Source organism: Calidris pugnax, unplaced genomic scaffold, assembly GCF_001431845.1.
Source record: "Calidris pugnax isolate Ruff unplaced genomic scaffold, ASM143184v1 scaffold39, whole genome shotgun sequence".
Lineage (NCBI taxonomy): Eukaryota > Metazoa > Chordata > Aves > Charadriiformes > Scolopacidae > Calidris > Calidris pugnax.
This window is the reverse complement of record NW_015090828.1, coordinates 3,712,792-3,727,674: the sequence shown is the minus strand read 5'-3', so window position 1 is coordinate 3,727,674 and position 14,883 is coordinate 3,712,792. Positions and strand designations below refer to the sequence as shown.

At 39.0% G+C, this 14,883-nt stretch overlaps 1 protein-coding gene across 1 annotated transcript in view; it reads right to left on the bottom strand.

Annotated features, from left to right (window-relative positions):
- Positions 1–14,883, bottom strand: part of GRID1 (glutamate receptor, ionotropic, delta 1) — a 525,592-nt gene that overhangs the window by 11,573 nt on the left and 499,136 nt on the right. Inside the window, exons 14-15 of the mRNA XM_014940347.1 lie at positions 8,454–8,620; positions 6,874–7,114 (exon numbers count right to left, since the gene is read on the bottom strand). Coding sequence (XP_014795833.1) covers positions 6,874–7,114; positions 8,454–8,620 — 408 coding nt within the window. The remainder of the gene's footprint in view (positions 1–6,873; positions 7,115–8,453; positions 8,621–14,883) is intronic.

The window sequence follows — 14,883 nt, the reverse complement described above, 5'->3', positions numbered from 1 at the left end:
CGGGTTTTTGTCAAAGGCATTTTTATTTTTTTCCCCCCTTTTTTTTTTTTTTTTTTCTTTTTTCTTGTCAACTGATTCTTCCAGCTTATAATTCATCATCAAACAACATTAAACTCTGTGTTCTGGGATGACCAATTCCTAACACTGCTTTGCTGATTTAAAAATGCTAGTTAAATGAAATTTCGCAGCTTATTATATTCAAAGCTAGTTTGAAACTGAATTTCTAGATGGCATTAAAATGCATTATTTTGCCAGTGTTTGCATGATTTATTTTCCCCAAAAAACTTTATTTAATCTTAGAAAAGTAGAATACAATACAGTGGTACAAACAAATGATCATTTATATGCAACTGAGCAAAAAATGTACAAAGATTTCAGACATGTCATAAAAATACAGAAAAAATAATTTAAAAATAAAACCAAGATAAAATATAGAGGACATGCAATGAAGGGAAAATAAAATATCAGTTTGATGATCTTATGCTTCCTTTCACTTTGAAAAGGAATCATCCCAGGGGAAATCAAATTGTCAGATAAAAAGATAACACCACAAAGGAGACAAGGTAAATGAAGTGACAAAGACAAGGAAAGTGAAAATAATGGTGAAAGCATAAGACTCTGTAATAATTAAAAACAACACTGCTGACACCGTGCTGAAAGTACGGAAGCCTCAATTGCCATGGAATATCTGGCTGGAGAACGGAAGTGAGATGAACACAGTGCAAACCACAATTCTTAGCAGTGACAAATTATGATCCATTGGACTCATATCTGCTAGCTCTTATTTCCACTTCTAAGGTACACTGAATTTCATAGTCTTCTAACACCAGAGGAGAGTCCTAGTGGGTAACTTGCATGACTGCTAAAGCTGGAAATATGGATTTTTGAGGTAGGCTGGAATTTGCATACTATTTGTTTGTTAGGAAATTTAAGGCAGATCCTACAAGGCTGCCCTGGCCAGAGATGCAGGTTTTCTCTCTTTTGTCCTGCATACTGCCAAGACACTTGTAATAATTTTTAGAGTTATTTTGCTACCTCCCACTATCCTATAGAGCTAGAGAGTACTGAAGAGTCTAGACTTTTTGAGATTCAATAACAGTAGCAAGAAACAGGAATGATAAGATGCTGTTACTAGTACACAAGTCTGTTCCCACTCTGGACAGTACATGAATTGCTGCCCCCTTTTAATCATTTAAAAATACAAAGTGAGAACAGAAAAGTGAACAGAGTTTGTTGAATAAAATGATTTTGCAGAAGCGTGAGAAAGTTAAGAAATCACAAACTAAGCTGTGAAGATTATGAATGTTAATGAATTATAAATTTGACACAAGTTATGAGACAATGACTAGTAACAACTCAGGAGGTGGAAAATGATGCTATTCCTTAACCAGAAAAACCCCAACATCTTCATGCGCTACTAAATCAAGACACACTGGATAAAGTTTCTGAAACATTCACATTGCTAGGAGCAGCACAGCCAGTTTGGAGAAAATACATTTCTGGTTTATAATGTATATTATCTGACCTAAGAAAGAATCAAGCTAAGAATTTCTTGAGATCATTCTAACATTGTCTTTCAAGACCTATATTAACTGTAAGTGAATGAATATCACCTTTTATGGAATTTGCAACAAGTATCAGTTCCCAGCAAAAAAATCATTCTGTAAAAGTGACTAAGTTTCTTTGATGTGAGGGGTGCCTGTCAATTTGTTTTTAGTGAATACAACTTCTGCACAGTCAAAAATATGGGAATTCAACTTTCTTTCCAAGAACAATATGATATTTTATCTTTGCTTCTAAGTTTTCCTTGTTTTGGAGTATAGTATGTGGATGAACTAGAAGTGCTTTCTTAATAGTTCTGAAGAGATCTCAGAAGTAATAATCTTCAAGGGGGATCATACATCACAATAAGACATAGCCAATAAAGCACAGAGGATGCTGGGGAGTCCACTGCAGTAAGCAGCTACACTTGATCATAATGACAATGAAGATTTGAAAACTGTCTTTCAGTGTGTCAAAGGGAATAAAACATACCAACAATCTGATGATGTGGCAAAGCCCTTAGCAGTTAAATGATCCAAATTATATTATAACTTGCTGATATATTGAAATAAATGAATAGGACTCATACCAAAAGAGACAGAAATACAGCGATAATTATTGAAAGCCTGACATTTCTATGGTACCAGGTTTCAATAACTTTATCTGATTGCTCAGTTATTCAGAATGGATATAGAGCGACTGAACGGAGATTCCAGAATAAATATTAATTTTCATTTTTTATTTCAAAATTCTCCAAATTTCTGAAGCTTATCAAAGTCAAAAGATTAGGTATCAGTATTGCAGGCTGAGTAGCAGCTGTGTAAATTCAAGATTTTAATACACAGAGGTAGATGTATGAGCTGGCTAAATATGAATGTGCGTATAGGATGGCTGAGTAATAACAATAATTCAGAGAGGATGATTATAAATTCTAGTAAATCCGATTTCAAAAAGATGACCAAATGTCATTTTTTCTAAATTATAAAATAATTAGGGCATTTAAATATTACTAGACATCTTTCCCACTTTAAGAGATTACAAACTTGAGCCTTAATAGAAGATTATGGCATAATGTTGCAGCTATACATTTTTCCTGATGTTGGAGCTAATCTTTCTTCTGTTAATCTGATTTGATAAGGATTAAATGAAGAATTAAAAGATTTTTACAGCAGAACTCATTAGAAACATTTTTACAAATCTTCTTCAAATAGAATATAAATATCTTGTATCAACACCCTGAAAAAAAAATAAAAAATCAACCCAGCCTTCACTCTTTGAGCAAGAAATTTAGCTATTCTTTGCTATGACAGAATTGTGAACCAATAGCAACTGTGGTTTTGGGAAAGTAAAGGAAGTCCATCTTTCCTGGAGGTTTATGTTAATGAACTGACTTAACAGTCAGTTCACTGACTTAAAAATAGTATTTTTTTAATTGGGTGGGGCACATATTCTTCATATGCAAAGACTGTAATTGGAAGTAGTCTCCATCTGACATAACTCTTATATGATGAAGTCTACATGATAACAGAAAGTCCCTACAAATATAGATCAGATTAATTTCAAAGTCCAAGTTAGGCTGTCAGGTTTCAAAAGACAGGCTTCCTGGTCCTCCCAGTTACATAGGTAACACTACATTTTTCACACTCGTTGTAATTAAGGGTTGTGATTTATACCACACAGACATCTGAGTCCTTGAACACCTCAATGTATTGGCTCAGGCTAACCTCCACAAAAGCAAAAAGCATACAAAGTGGAAGAGGAAAAGACAACGAACTGGCAAATATCAACACCTTAATGTCAGCTGAAAACACGTCTCCAATGCTAATGAAGGCTGTGCACGTTCTTACAGCCTCAGACTTCACAGACCCTTGACATAAAAAAATGATAGTCTCTAAAAAGAAAATCCTTTCTCTCTCTCCAGCAAGCTGCATGGCCACCCAACCCTGTCATAAATCTGCCAGAGCAGTCGTGCATCCATCTCCCCAACACCTCTCTGTTTTTTGAGTTGGCACTTGTTGGCATGATGCAGACTATCAAGTGAGTCCAGTCAGAGAAAGAATGTTACACAAGGGCTCTGCAAGTTATGACAACTCCTCATTCAATCCTGAATCCACTGTAATTTTCTACAATGGATTTATAAGGCTCATAACAAGGTAAGGGTCACAGAAGCCAAACACTCCCTCCTTGTCCTTTGAGTCATGAGGTGACAGCAAAGGTGACAAAATCAGCCCCTTCTGTGAACGTCCTCAAGCTCTGCCACTGTTCCTGACTCAAGCAGAGGGATCCCCAAGACTCAATGCACCCATCATCCCTGGATCCTTTCCTTCCCAAAGGTCTGAAACTTGGTTCTCCTAAATACATTGAAAACCTTCTACCAATCTACACCGCCTGTTCTGAAACTTGGTTTCCTATCTCAATCACAGTAGCCATCAGCAATCCTGCTTCATTCCCTCTTCACTAGTAGTACACAAATATATCTGTCCACTAATCTAGCAAGAAATATCTGCTACATTCATTTGCTAATTTAGGTGAGTGGATGTTGTGGTCACTATGATGGGAGTGATCTGCTCCCAGCCCCCCATGCACCATAGAATCTCCTGGGGCAGGCGTCCATTAGACACGGGCGTGCTGGTCACATATCCACTTCTGCTTTACAGGGGTGCAGGCCACCCAGGAGAGGAATGGGAGCTGCTGTGGCCACATGGCCAGGACCTTCATCCCAGGACACTACCAGCCTTGGGTGTGCGCTCAGAGCTCAGGGTATAGTCAATGTGTTACACGACCTGATCTGCAGGGACTCCGGGTAGAAATGAAACTTAGATTGTACCAACAACATGGCCGTGCCACAGTCTAGCTGAGCATCCCTGAAGACCCTGCCTGCCCATGGTGCTGGGTGGCAGTCACCCTTCCCTCCAGCAGCTCTGACCTGATCCACAGGTGCTACTAGCCACCCGCCTTTTGTTGCACCCAGCTGTCTTGTACAGGGACTCCTCATTAAGTTCCATCCGAGCTGCCCCAGGTGCCCTCCTTACGCTTTCCTCCTGGCCAGCTTGGCCTGTGAGCCCTCATCCCCATGCCCTCTCCTCAGGAACATGCACTTTCTCATTCAACCTTAACACCTACTTGTGCCAGGGCTCCCGCTGACCGTCTCCTCTCTCACTGCAGCACCCACACCACTGACTTATTCTGAGCCTGTTCCTGTGCCTGAATTTAATTTGCCTCCCTTAACCCAGACTGGCTGCACACTAAGGGCAGACCCAGCCCCACACACAGGTGATCTTCCCAAGTATGACTTTACCATATGGGTAATTTGAGTACACCTTAAAAAATGGAAGCTTAAAAGTATTCTATTGTTTGTCACAGAAACTGCAAAAGAGGACGTCCAGAGCCCTCGTAATTGAGAATGCACTGGAAGGAAAGGGGAGGAGGTGGAGAGGGACGGGAAGGGGAGAAAAAGTGGGATGGGGTAGGCAGGTAGCTGTAATAATCCTTCTTACAGATATAACAAGATAAATGAAAGGGATGAGCAAAACGAAAATATTTAAAGTCAGGAAGATGGAAACTGAGTATTTAAAACTCCTTGCAATAAAAGAATGAATTATTTCACTTTACCTATATGAAACTGCCTTTGGGGCATATCCTCATCTCGCTCTACAGAGATGCATAAAGACAAGTCCCTGAGGGTAGAGAGGGGCAACACGCTGCAGAGTATGGCAAGACAAATTCTTTGCACACACAGCATGAGGACACTTCAAACAACATCTCTGCCCCTTGCCCTGCCAGGCTTTCACAGTGGGCAGTGAACCATTTAGTGCCAGGGTTTAGCCCTTAGCAATGCTAACAGAGGGGGGCTCTGGGGTTACCTTACAGCAGGAGTGACTTCTACGGGGCAGCAGGGCAAAATGCTACATTATTTAACCAAAGAGCAATAAAATATGCACTTCTGTTCATACGAAAGCTTCTTTATATGCAACAGTACCTACTCGTACTCTCCGTGTGGCTGCCTTTGGAGTGCTGCATTGTGCAAAGTGGAGACATGCTTCCTTTTACCAAAATTTCCCTTTTGCTATTAAACATTGTGGAGCCACAGGCAAGTGACTTTGCAGCCTTGTCCCACAAACATGGTACAGATGTTTATCACCAAGCACTTGATGGATGAATTTAAATGGGAGAAGCAGGAACTCAGAAGAGTGGAATCTTAGTGATAAATATTTCATAACATTAGAGACTGCGACATGTATCTTCAGATCCCCTTTGCCAGAATTGCTTACAGGTGATAGGTATGTCAGTTAGTGTAGTACTCCTGGCAACATGAGAAACACAGACTGGAATTGATGGACTATGTACTATTTTCCAGCTGTAATGCAGCTCACTGCTATTATTTGCTTGTAAAAAACATCTGTTCCAAGATGAAAGCACCTACAAATGCCTCCATGTCTCCAAAATTACAAGAGGTTAGTTTGTTAAACATTTAATCTATGTAAACAAACACAGGCTTCATGCAAGACAGATCTGAGTATGGACTGATTATTCTATCATAGCATTGCTAACTATTACTCACTGCTGTGCGCCAAAATTCCAAACCCAAGAAATTCTCAGATATCTTTTCCTAGATAAAATACATTATATGAAGGTTGATTTACTCAGAGGCTCCTACTTTTAGAAATAAAACTGATTTCAAAAGAAAGGAAGCATTTAAACAGTGTCATGGCGATATGGCTTATTCAATTATTAACTAGATGGTTTATTTTTAATAGCTTGTGTACCTCTTCAAACTCAGCCTAGGTCAGCCATGAAGGAAAAGAGCTACCAGCTGGCTGGCAGCTGCACAGCCTGCACAGGGTGGACATGGTTCTCTCAGCCGATGGATGGGGTCTCAGACCAAAGAAAACATTACCATGGATGGCACGACTGGGTGCCCGTGACTGGCCTCCCCGTCACTCACAGCAGAGAGGCCAAGGGCATGTTTCTGAACTACTCTCTTACCCCTAAAGGTGGTCTCTCCAGGTCAGGGTTGAGGCACATTGGTGGGGCAATGTGGGGAAGTTTGCAGTGCTGCTGCCCATGCTGTATCTGCTCTATAAATAAATAGAGGACTTTAGTCTCCAGGGCCGTCAGTTTGGCACCTTCCATGTGCACAAAAGACATGGTTTGTTTTTTTAATTTGTTTAGAAACAACCACCCAAAAAGTTATATGCAAAGCTTAGTATGGCAAATCAAAATAAATCAAATGTATTGCATAAGAGCACCTAAAATCCCACAACTTCCACTTGCTCTCTCTTTCTTTTGTGTTTTCTACTTTTAATTGTGATAAGAATAAAAGTTATGGACCTCTTTCGGTGTTTCTTGATGACAACGGTTGCTGTTCCACCACAATTCCAATGCTGCCACCAAGCATGCAAGAAGAAGGCCTATTGCTAAAATGCAGAAAACGCCTGCAAAACTGTGAAGCTTGAGTGCCTTCCCATCTGTCTGTGCATTGGTATGGCTATTCAGGTCACAACGTCCCATCCGTGGCCACCATTTCTGTTTAAGAACATCCAAATCTCCGCTTTCTTGCAACTCTAAGATCCTGCAGGAATTTCAAAACACAGGTGTTATTTTCAATGATAATTTTTCACGGTTTTCTTGGTCTTTTTTATATGTCACATACCTCTTAAATCTGCTTTCCCACAACTGAAAACTCCCTCCCATCACCACCACCACCATGTAGCATTCTCCATCTGAAACTGTTATAGCAGAATTTCTTTCTACTCACAGTAGCAGGTGAACTCCATCAGGTAACTTTAGAAAAAGAAGACTGTTAAAAATTCCCCTGCAATGTAAGAAGCATTTCCAAGGGAAATCACCATATTCCCATTAGTCTTGTTACATTCAGCTGCAACAGCTGGTCCCACTAGCGAAACTCTCAGCCCACTCCACTGCTGCTCTCCCACAACAATTTCAAAATCATGTGAGACTAAACATGCTACTATTTGTGCACCACTTAATACAAATCTGTTTAAGCAGCGACCAACTCATTTATTTCAGCAAATGTAGTTTATGCAAAAGGATTTTACTTCAATGCTGTTACTTCATGCCTGAATTACTGTGGTAACAGTTGCTAATTAATCATTGTTTTCCTCTTGTGAAGTGTCCCTTCTCTCCATGAATGATTCATTTTGGATTTGGTTTGATAACTGTTTTAGCTGTTTACTAACAATCTTTTCTCTTGAGGCAGCTTTGTCTCTGGTTATGCAGCTGGAGTTTTACCCCTTTTTATAAAGGAGCGAGACGAGGAAATCTTGCTTCAGCTCCCTGCCTGGAGCAGAGCACCCGCTCACTTTCTGCTAAGGCCACACGAGTCTGCACAGCTGCATGTCTTTGTTTCAGTGTACACATTCACATGAAAAAGACAGTTCTAGCTGACAGCTCAGAGACCACAAAATGGCACAGTTTTACAGTCTCACAGTCCTGGCAACCCCTTGCAATACTCAGCAATTTTTTTCCTGTACCACCATAAGGCTTCGACATGTCTCTCCATCCTAAAGAATAAACCGGGGCATTATTACTTGCTTACTGTAGGAAGCAAGACATTGCTTCATGGCCTGCAAAATGCAGCACGAATCAAAGATCTCTCTTCAATCTCTCCCCTAGCTCGCACAAAGTTCTTTTCTCTGCCAGAGGCAGTGCTGCCTGGAGGTGTGAGGCCACACACAATCTCCAGTCCCCTCCTCCCTAAGCAGATGCACGTGGAGCAGAAGTAGCAGATTTGTGGAAGCCTGAACTCATAACCTCTCTGCCGTCTCTTACTCCCTGTCATTTATTCAAACAATGTATTTAATAATGGCCAAAATTAATGAGAACCACCTATGCAATGCCTTGCTGGTTGTAGAGAGGAATCCTATAAAACACGCTTTGTTTCAGTTTACCTCTGAGAGAAAAGATCTCTGTAGGGGCTTCCATGCTGGAGTGCTATCCCGTATCCTTTGCTGCTGATGCTGTTTCCAATGACTGTCACAGAGCATTCATCATCTGTCAGCGCAGCATATTCCACCACCGTCACATCCCACAGGAAAGCATAGTTCCCTTTCTTTGCCTGCAAATACACCATGAACACGACAAAATCTAAACTAAACTACATTTCTAGGTAGGGCAAAACCCAAGAAGCAAACAAACAAACAAACCCTGAGCTTGTAATTACTCTGTGGTAGTATTTCATTAGGTCACAGTTCACCTGTAGATCTCCAACATCTTAATACATTTCTAACATTCTTCTCTCCCAGCAGTACCTCATCGACTTCAAGCCTGGTTAAAATGTCCTCCATTTTTAATAGGAATACATAGGATAATATAGCCAACTGTAAGTGTAGGCAAGGCTTACATAACAGGTAATTAATTATAAATGAAAGCTATTGCCTCAGTTGATGACATTTGATGTATGTTTTGTAGAAGACATGGATTAGCAGGAGTGTAACTGGTTCTACACACAAATATAACTAGACGGGTACAGTATGAGCACTAAGTGGTGCTTCCAAGTCATCACAGTTACCAAAATGATAACTTTACAGCTTTCCTCATATAAACATGTAAATAAGCAAAGCCCCTTCCTAGAACTATGATAGTCCTGTAACAAAAGGCATGCTCTGAGTGCAAAGAGTTCCCTCTTTTTTTTTCACAGGTAAGAAGAGACACCAGCATCTCCAATTATCTCAATTTTGGGACATATATTGTTTTATTTTATCACATACCCACGCAGATGTCCTTAAACGTCAGCGTTAATTGGGATTCAAACCAATGCCTCCACACAGTGCATACGATGAATGTAAATCACCTTACTTAACATAAGATGTAAGAAACATCTCCAGATAGGGATTCAGTAAAGAAAAAAGTAATCATTTTATTTGGTTAAAGTAATTATTGGTTTCCTAATATATTTAAGTAGTATGTTTTTAAGTCTCTAGTGAACATACAGAGCACAATGGAACAGATGGGCAGGAACATCTAATGCAAATAAATGAGTAGTCATTGAATGTAGACTTACAAGGCTTTTTTTTTTTTTTTTTTTGCTTTTTTTTTTTCCACTTGGAGTTATTTCTGATCTTTCTTTAACTCAGAACAATGCAAGGCAGGGAGCTGAAGTCCTGCATATATTTCTTTATGGGAACTAAATTACCAAGCTCCCCTAGCAAATGGCTGCAACTCTGACATGGAATTAGCTTATCCTTCCACATATTTTCCATTTTCGTGTAAGCTCAGTTTTGAATTCACCTGTAAGCCTGTAAGTCTCCCTTAGTTATTTTATTATATTGGATTCCTCAGTTGAGCAATTAAGCTAATTTTTCTTTACCGTGCTTTGATATAAACCACAGCTTTATGAAGTCCCTGACAATTGTTTAAACACAACAATAAATCAGACAGGTGAGTTATCCTCTACTGGGGTATCCAGGGAAACAAAGATTAAAAGTATGCTGTTTGGATTTTCTGTAAGATACTTGCCGCAATCCACCACTCCCCCCCCGCCCCCTCTCCCTTTTATCTGCATCAAGGCAATCAAAGATCCTCAAATTCATTTGCTTCTGAGTTAAACCAGAGTAAAAATGTGATATCTTTCCTCTTTGGTAAGATTGAAATGAGCCTGTACTGACCACTTTGAAAATAATTTTTTGTTAAGGGTATGCCCCCATTATGGGTTTTTCCCCCAGTTTCTCCTTTGCCACCTCACTGGTCAGGTCAGTGTGACAGAAGTTAATACATATAGTCTCAGACAACTATTATTATATTAGTACAAAATACCATTAAAATCTACATTATAGTATGGGCCTTACAGGAGTTATTGAAATAGGAGCCACAGGAATCTACAGTGTAAACCATACACTGATTTAGGTGACACAATTTATTAATCTAGCATGTTCATCAAAATATCTCTCAATTAAATGTCACTGTATGAAACCAGACCAGAGCAAGACTTCCATATCTGCATTGTAATACTATCCCTGGCTGTCCACCTAAACTGGTAATGGTGATGCAAAGGAGGAAAGAACAAATCACTCTTTACTATATGTGACAGACAGAAAAGGCTTCATAACCTATCAACACGAGGATGCGTAAGAGATTAAGGATGGCAAGGGAGTGATTCCTCAAGGCATCTAGCCTATATTCGGCCAGCAACCTACATTCTTGGAAGCCTAAAATGTGCTTTTCAAAGGTATTTTCTGAATGGCCAGGTACCCATAACTGACTGGGTTGTTAGCAGCAAATCTCTGCATCCTGCCCTCCGCTTTTCCTGTGATGGGCTGTAATGATTCACATTTTATGCTTTCACACCAGTGATGGTGCTGATGGGCCTCCTACCTGGTTAGGGACAACTGGCAATAGGCATCTTCCCAATGGTGTTCCTGGCAGGGAAGGACCATCATAAGCCCTATTATAGTGCATCTCAGGCAGGTTGTGTTCTATGGTAAATAATACACAAGCTTTTGCTACCTACGATAGAAAACTGTCCAAGTTCAAGTGCGTTAAAAATATGACCTCACAGGACCAAAGACAACAGCATTTATACATTACACAGAATTTATGCAAAATCTACATTATTAAAGAACAAAATGTCTTGCATTTTTCTGGTTGTTTTTTACTATGTTTGGGTTTTTCATAGCTGTCTATTTTAGTTGTTTCAGAATTGCTTTGTAAATCAACTTTTCAAATTTACAGTTTACAAAAGAAGGACACTGACAACATGTCATACATTCCTCATATTTTTCTTAGTAATACGTGAGGAATGCAGTCTTCCTCAAATATTCGATTTCAATTATAAGGTAATTTCTAGAGCAAAATCACATTATTGATTCTACTTGTCAAGCCTCAGTTTTCAATATGTTGTTGTTTTTTTTTTTTATAAAAGAGCTTTATACACTGACTTTTAATGTCAGACAGCTGATCTTTTGCAAGGTGTAACTTCTTTTAGCTGCATCTGCAATGCTGCTATCCTAAGTTATGTCATACAAATATAAGTAGCCAATAACAAAGTCTACCAGGTCTCTTCATATCAATTTTATATTTTTTTATGACATAAATCATTCTATCCAGTGCCATCAAATCTGTAGAGCATTATTTCTCCGACAGTCTGCTCATTTTAGCATAAACAGGAATCTGAATTTTAAACTCAGTTATTCATACTTCTCAACTCCCAGAAATAATGGATGTATTTCCCCTCTCTGATTGCTAAAACTAGAATCTCCAAAGATCCCTTTTTCCTAAGGGAAGATTTTTCTCTTCCAAAAATTCTTCTTGTGTAATTTTCTTCTCTGAAGAGCGGAGCCCTCACTCCATTAGTGAGCTGACTGCACAGAAAGCTTCCATATGACCAAATGTTTAGTTGCTGTCTAAATTCAGCATCCTTCCCGTCTCTGTTAATATCTGTTGTGACAGCTAAGCAGTATCATTTGTTCAATTTAAAGAAAAACTGACAAACTTTGAAAAATGTATGTACAGAACACACAACTACAAACATACATGTGTGTTTGAGTTATGTTTACTTTTTATATGCCTTCACTAGGCAAGTAGTAAAAGCCAAATAAAATCAAATTGACACTTATTTTCAACTAAAAATCAAAACTTTTCATTTTTGTCACGTGGAAGAATGTGTGCATGCACATGTGTGTACCCCTCAGCTCCCAGGCCAGAGGGGTACTGGAGGCAGGAAGACTAAGAACTACAGCAAATACCTGGCACTGACCCATGAGATGTACAAGCAGGAAACACATCAAGGCTCCTTAGTTGATTATGACACAGATGTACCTACCCATGCAACTGAGTCCTGATCACAATGCAGCAAAGATGCATATCCTCAGGCTCTTGCATTCACAGCTCAGCCATCTAAAGCCTGCACTGTATGTTTTTAGGGCCCAAACTAGAATAAAAATCTTCTAGTGATCAGGGACATGGTGTAGGGGATGACTTTGTAGAGTAGGGTAGATGGTTGGACTCGATGATCCCAAGGGTCTCTTCCAACCTAGACGATTCTATGATTCTATGATTTTATGACATCATTGCAAAGATAATATATATAGAGATATGGTAAAATGGAATGTGGCAAATACCAGCTGAGAATAGGTAAGATACCTTGAATAAAGAATGGCTGAAATGAAACATAGAAAAATAAGCTAGAATTTATTCTTTAGACTTTTAATTGCCTTTCATATTTTGCTCCTTTGCCATGGGGCTTTATTGTGACTCTCAGCATGCAGGCATAGTGAAGAACAAAACAAAAATAGTTCAGTTAAATTTTCAAAAGCCTCTTTAACAGACATTCTACCAAAGCAGCACTCATTTATTCCACCCAGGTGGAACTACTGTGGTGATTTACACCAAAGACACTAGATTTATCTTTGGTTGAAGACATTTTAAAAAAGAGATTTAAGAAAAAAGAACACCCTAGGAAAAACTTATATCAAAAATATTTCTTCTTCACAATCATAAAAAATTAAAAGGCCAGGGAAGATTGTCTCCTAGATATAAAGAAGAACCACAAAGAGAACAGTAACAGTTCAGAAAAGCAGTAAGCAACCTCATAACTTCACTCTTCAGCATGGAGGGAGATGGAAGAATATTGTTCAAAGGATCCCACCTTACTGATGGTAAAATGGTTTTTCAAAGAAAGTGTGGCAAGAAATAATAATGGCTTGAAAAAGATGAATTTCAGATTAACCACTGGTACGTCTGTGAATTATCTGAAACTTATGAAGAAACTACCATACTAAAGACAAAAGTGCAAGAATAGTGCAACATTCATCACTAATTTACTGCCAGAACGGGGTGTCACTGTAGCTGATCCCATTATATGTCTGGTACCACAGAAATATCAAAAAGTGACCTTTACATTGGCATTAGTGGAATAGTTCAAAACCATGCCAGGATAACATTTATTATCTATAAAAAAGTGCTTTAAGAGAAGCAACACAGTTCTAATAAAAAGAAAACATGCCATTTAATCCTCTTCAAATGATTTAAAAATTAATATAATTAAGGAGCCACTAAAGGATGTAATACATTCAGGCTTTAAGGAAGCATTTGCTTTTACTCCAAAGGCTGATGAGTCAAGAAATGGAGAAATTTATGAGGACCCATGAACACATACGGATGAGCAACCACAATTCACAATATAAAATTCATTGTGGACAATAAATTATTGGAAAAAAATAGTTTTATAAAATTCTATTTATTGAACCTTAAATTACATTTGCTCTCAAAATAAAAATTAATAGAGGTGACTGTTCAACAAGAAATGCTCTGATTTAATGTTTAGCAGTCATTAAGGGAGAGAAACTTTTTGAAGGAAGCAAAAAAGAGAAGGAATAAACTCTTACTGCCCTGTTGTATAAATTAACAATACACTCACATTATTTACTGTACTTGGTTTTGATCACTTCATCAAAAGTAATGTAGAGGAAAAAAGAAAGGACTCAGAGTAATTTTGGTACCAAATTTGTTGGAGAGGGGAACAGTCTCCACCAAAGCAAGGCTTTTAAAAAAATACAGTAACAGTTTAATTCTCCTATGTATAGACATAAAAGATATATATATGGGAATTCATAGCAATCGTATTACTTCATTTGTTCAAAGCAAAAATGGGTGCCCACAATGAAAAAAAACTTATTACGTATATTGTGGTAGCTAAGAATCACCCTGAAGAAGTGATTGTCACCTAGAGTTATGCAAACAGTTTGCTAGATTTGCAAAGGCTTAGAAATGTGTGTGATTCCAATGCCAACATCCACCTGGGATAACATAGCAGGAGCTACCCAATGCATGCTTCTTCCAGATCCTGGCTGTAGCTTGACCTGGAAAGAAACTTTCCATAGGCCAGCTGTTAGTCAATCCTCATCTATTATAGTACCTGAAAACTCGAGTGGCAAAATAATGTTTTGAATGGACTTGGTGATTTGTCTAGTAACCTCCTCTTAGGCTACGCAGAGACATCTGTGAGTAGGAGGATGGTTTCCACCTGCAATGACCACTTTCAACTGCCTTGGGAGTACAACAAAAGCAACTTGCCCCCCAGCTCTGAAACGCCCTTCTGTCGCTTACGTGAATTTGCAGTGCATTAATGCCCTTTCCGTGGCTCTTCCAGTGTTGCAAAAGCCTTGACAATGGGAGATGGTCACTGTGGCTACAGGGACTGTGCTCTGTCTGAAAAGAGACCTCTGCCATGGCAACCAAACGCCAAAAAGCTTTCAGGACTTTCTTCCACTATTATCCTTTTGTTTTTAGCCAGTCAAAGGGAGTAGGAAAATCTCTGGGAAATGGAGAGAGGTAAATGGAATACAAACATCTGAAATACCTGCCTGTACCACAAATGAGCAG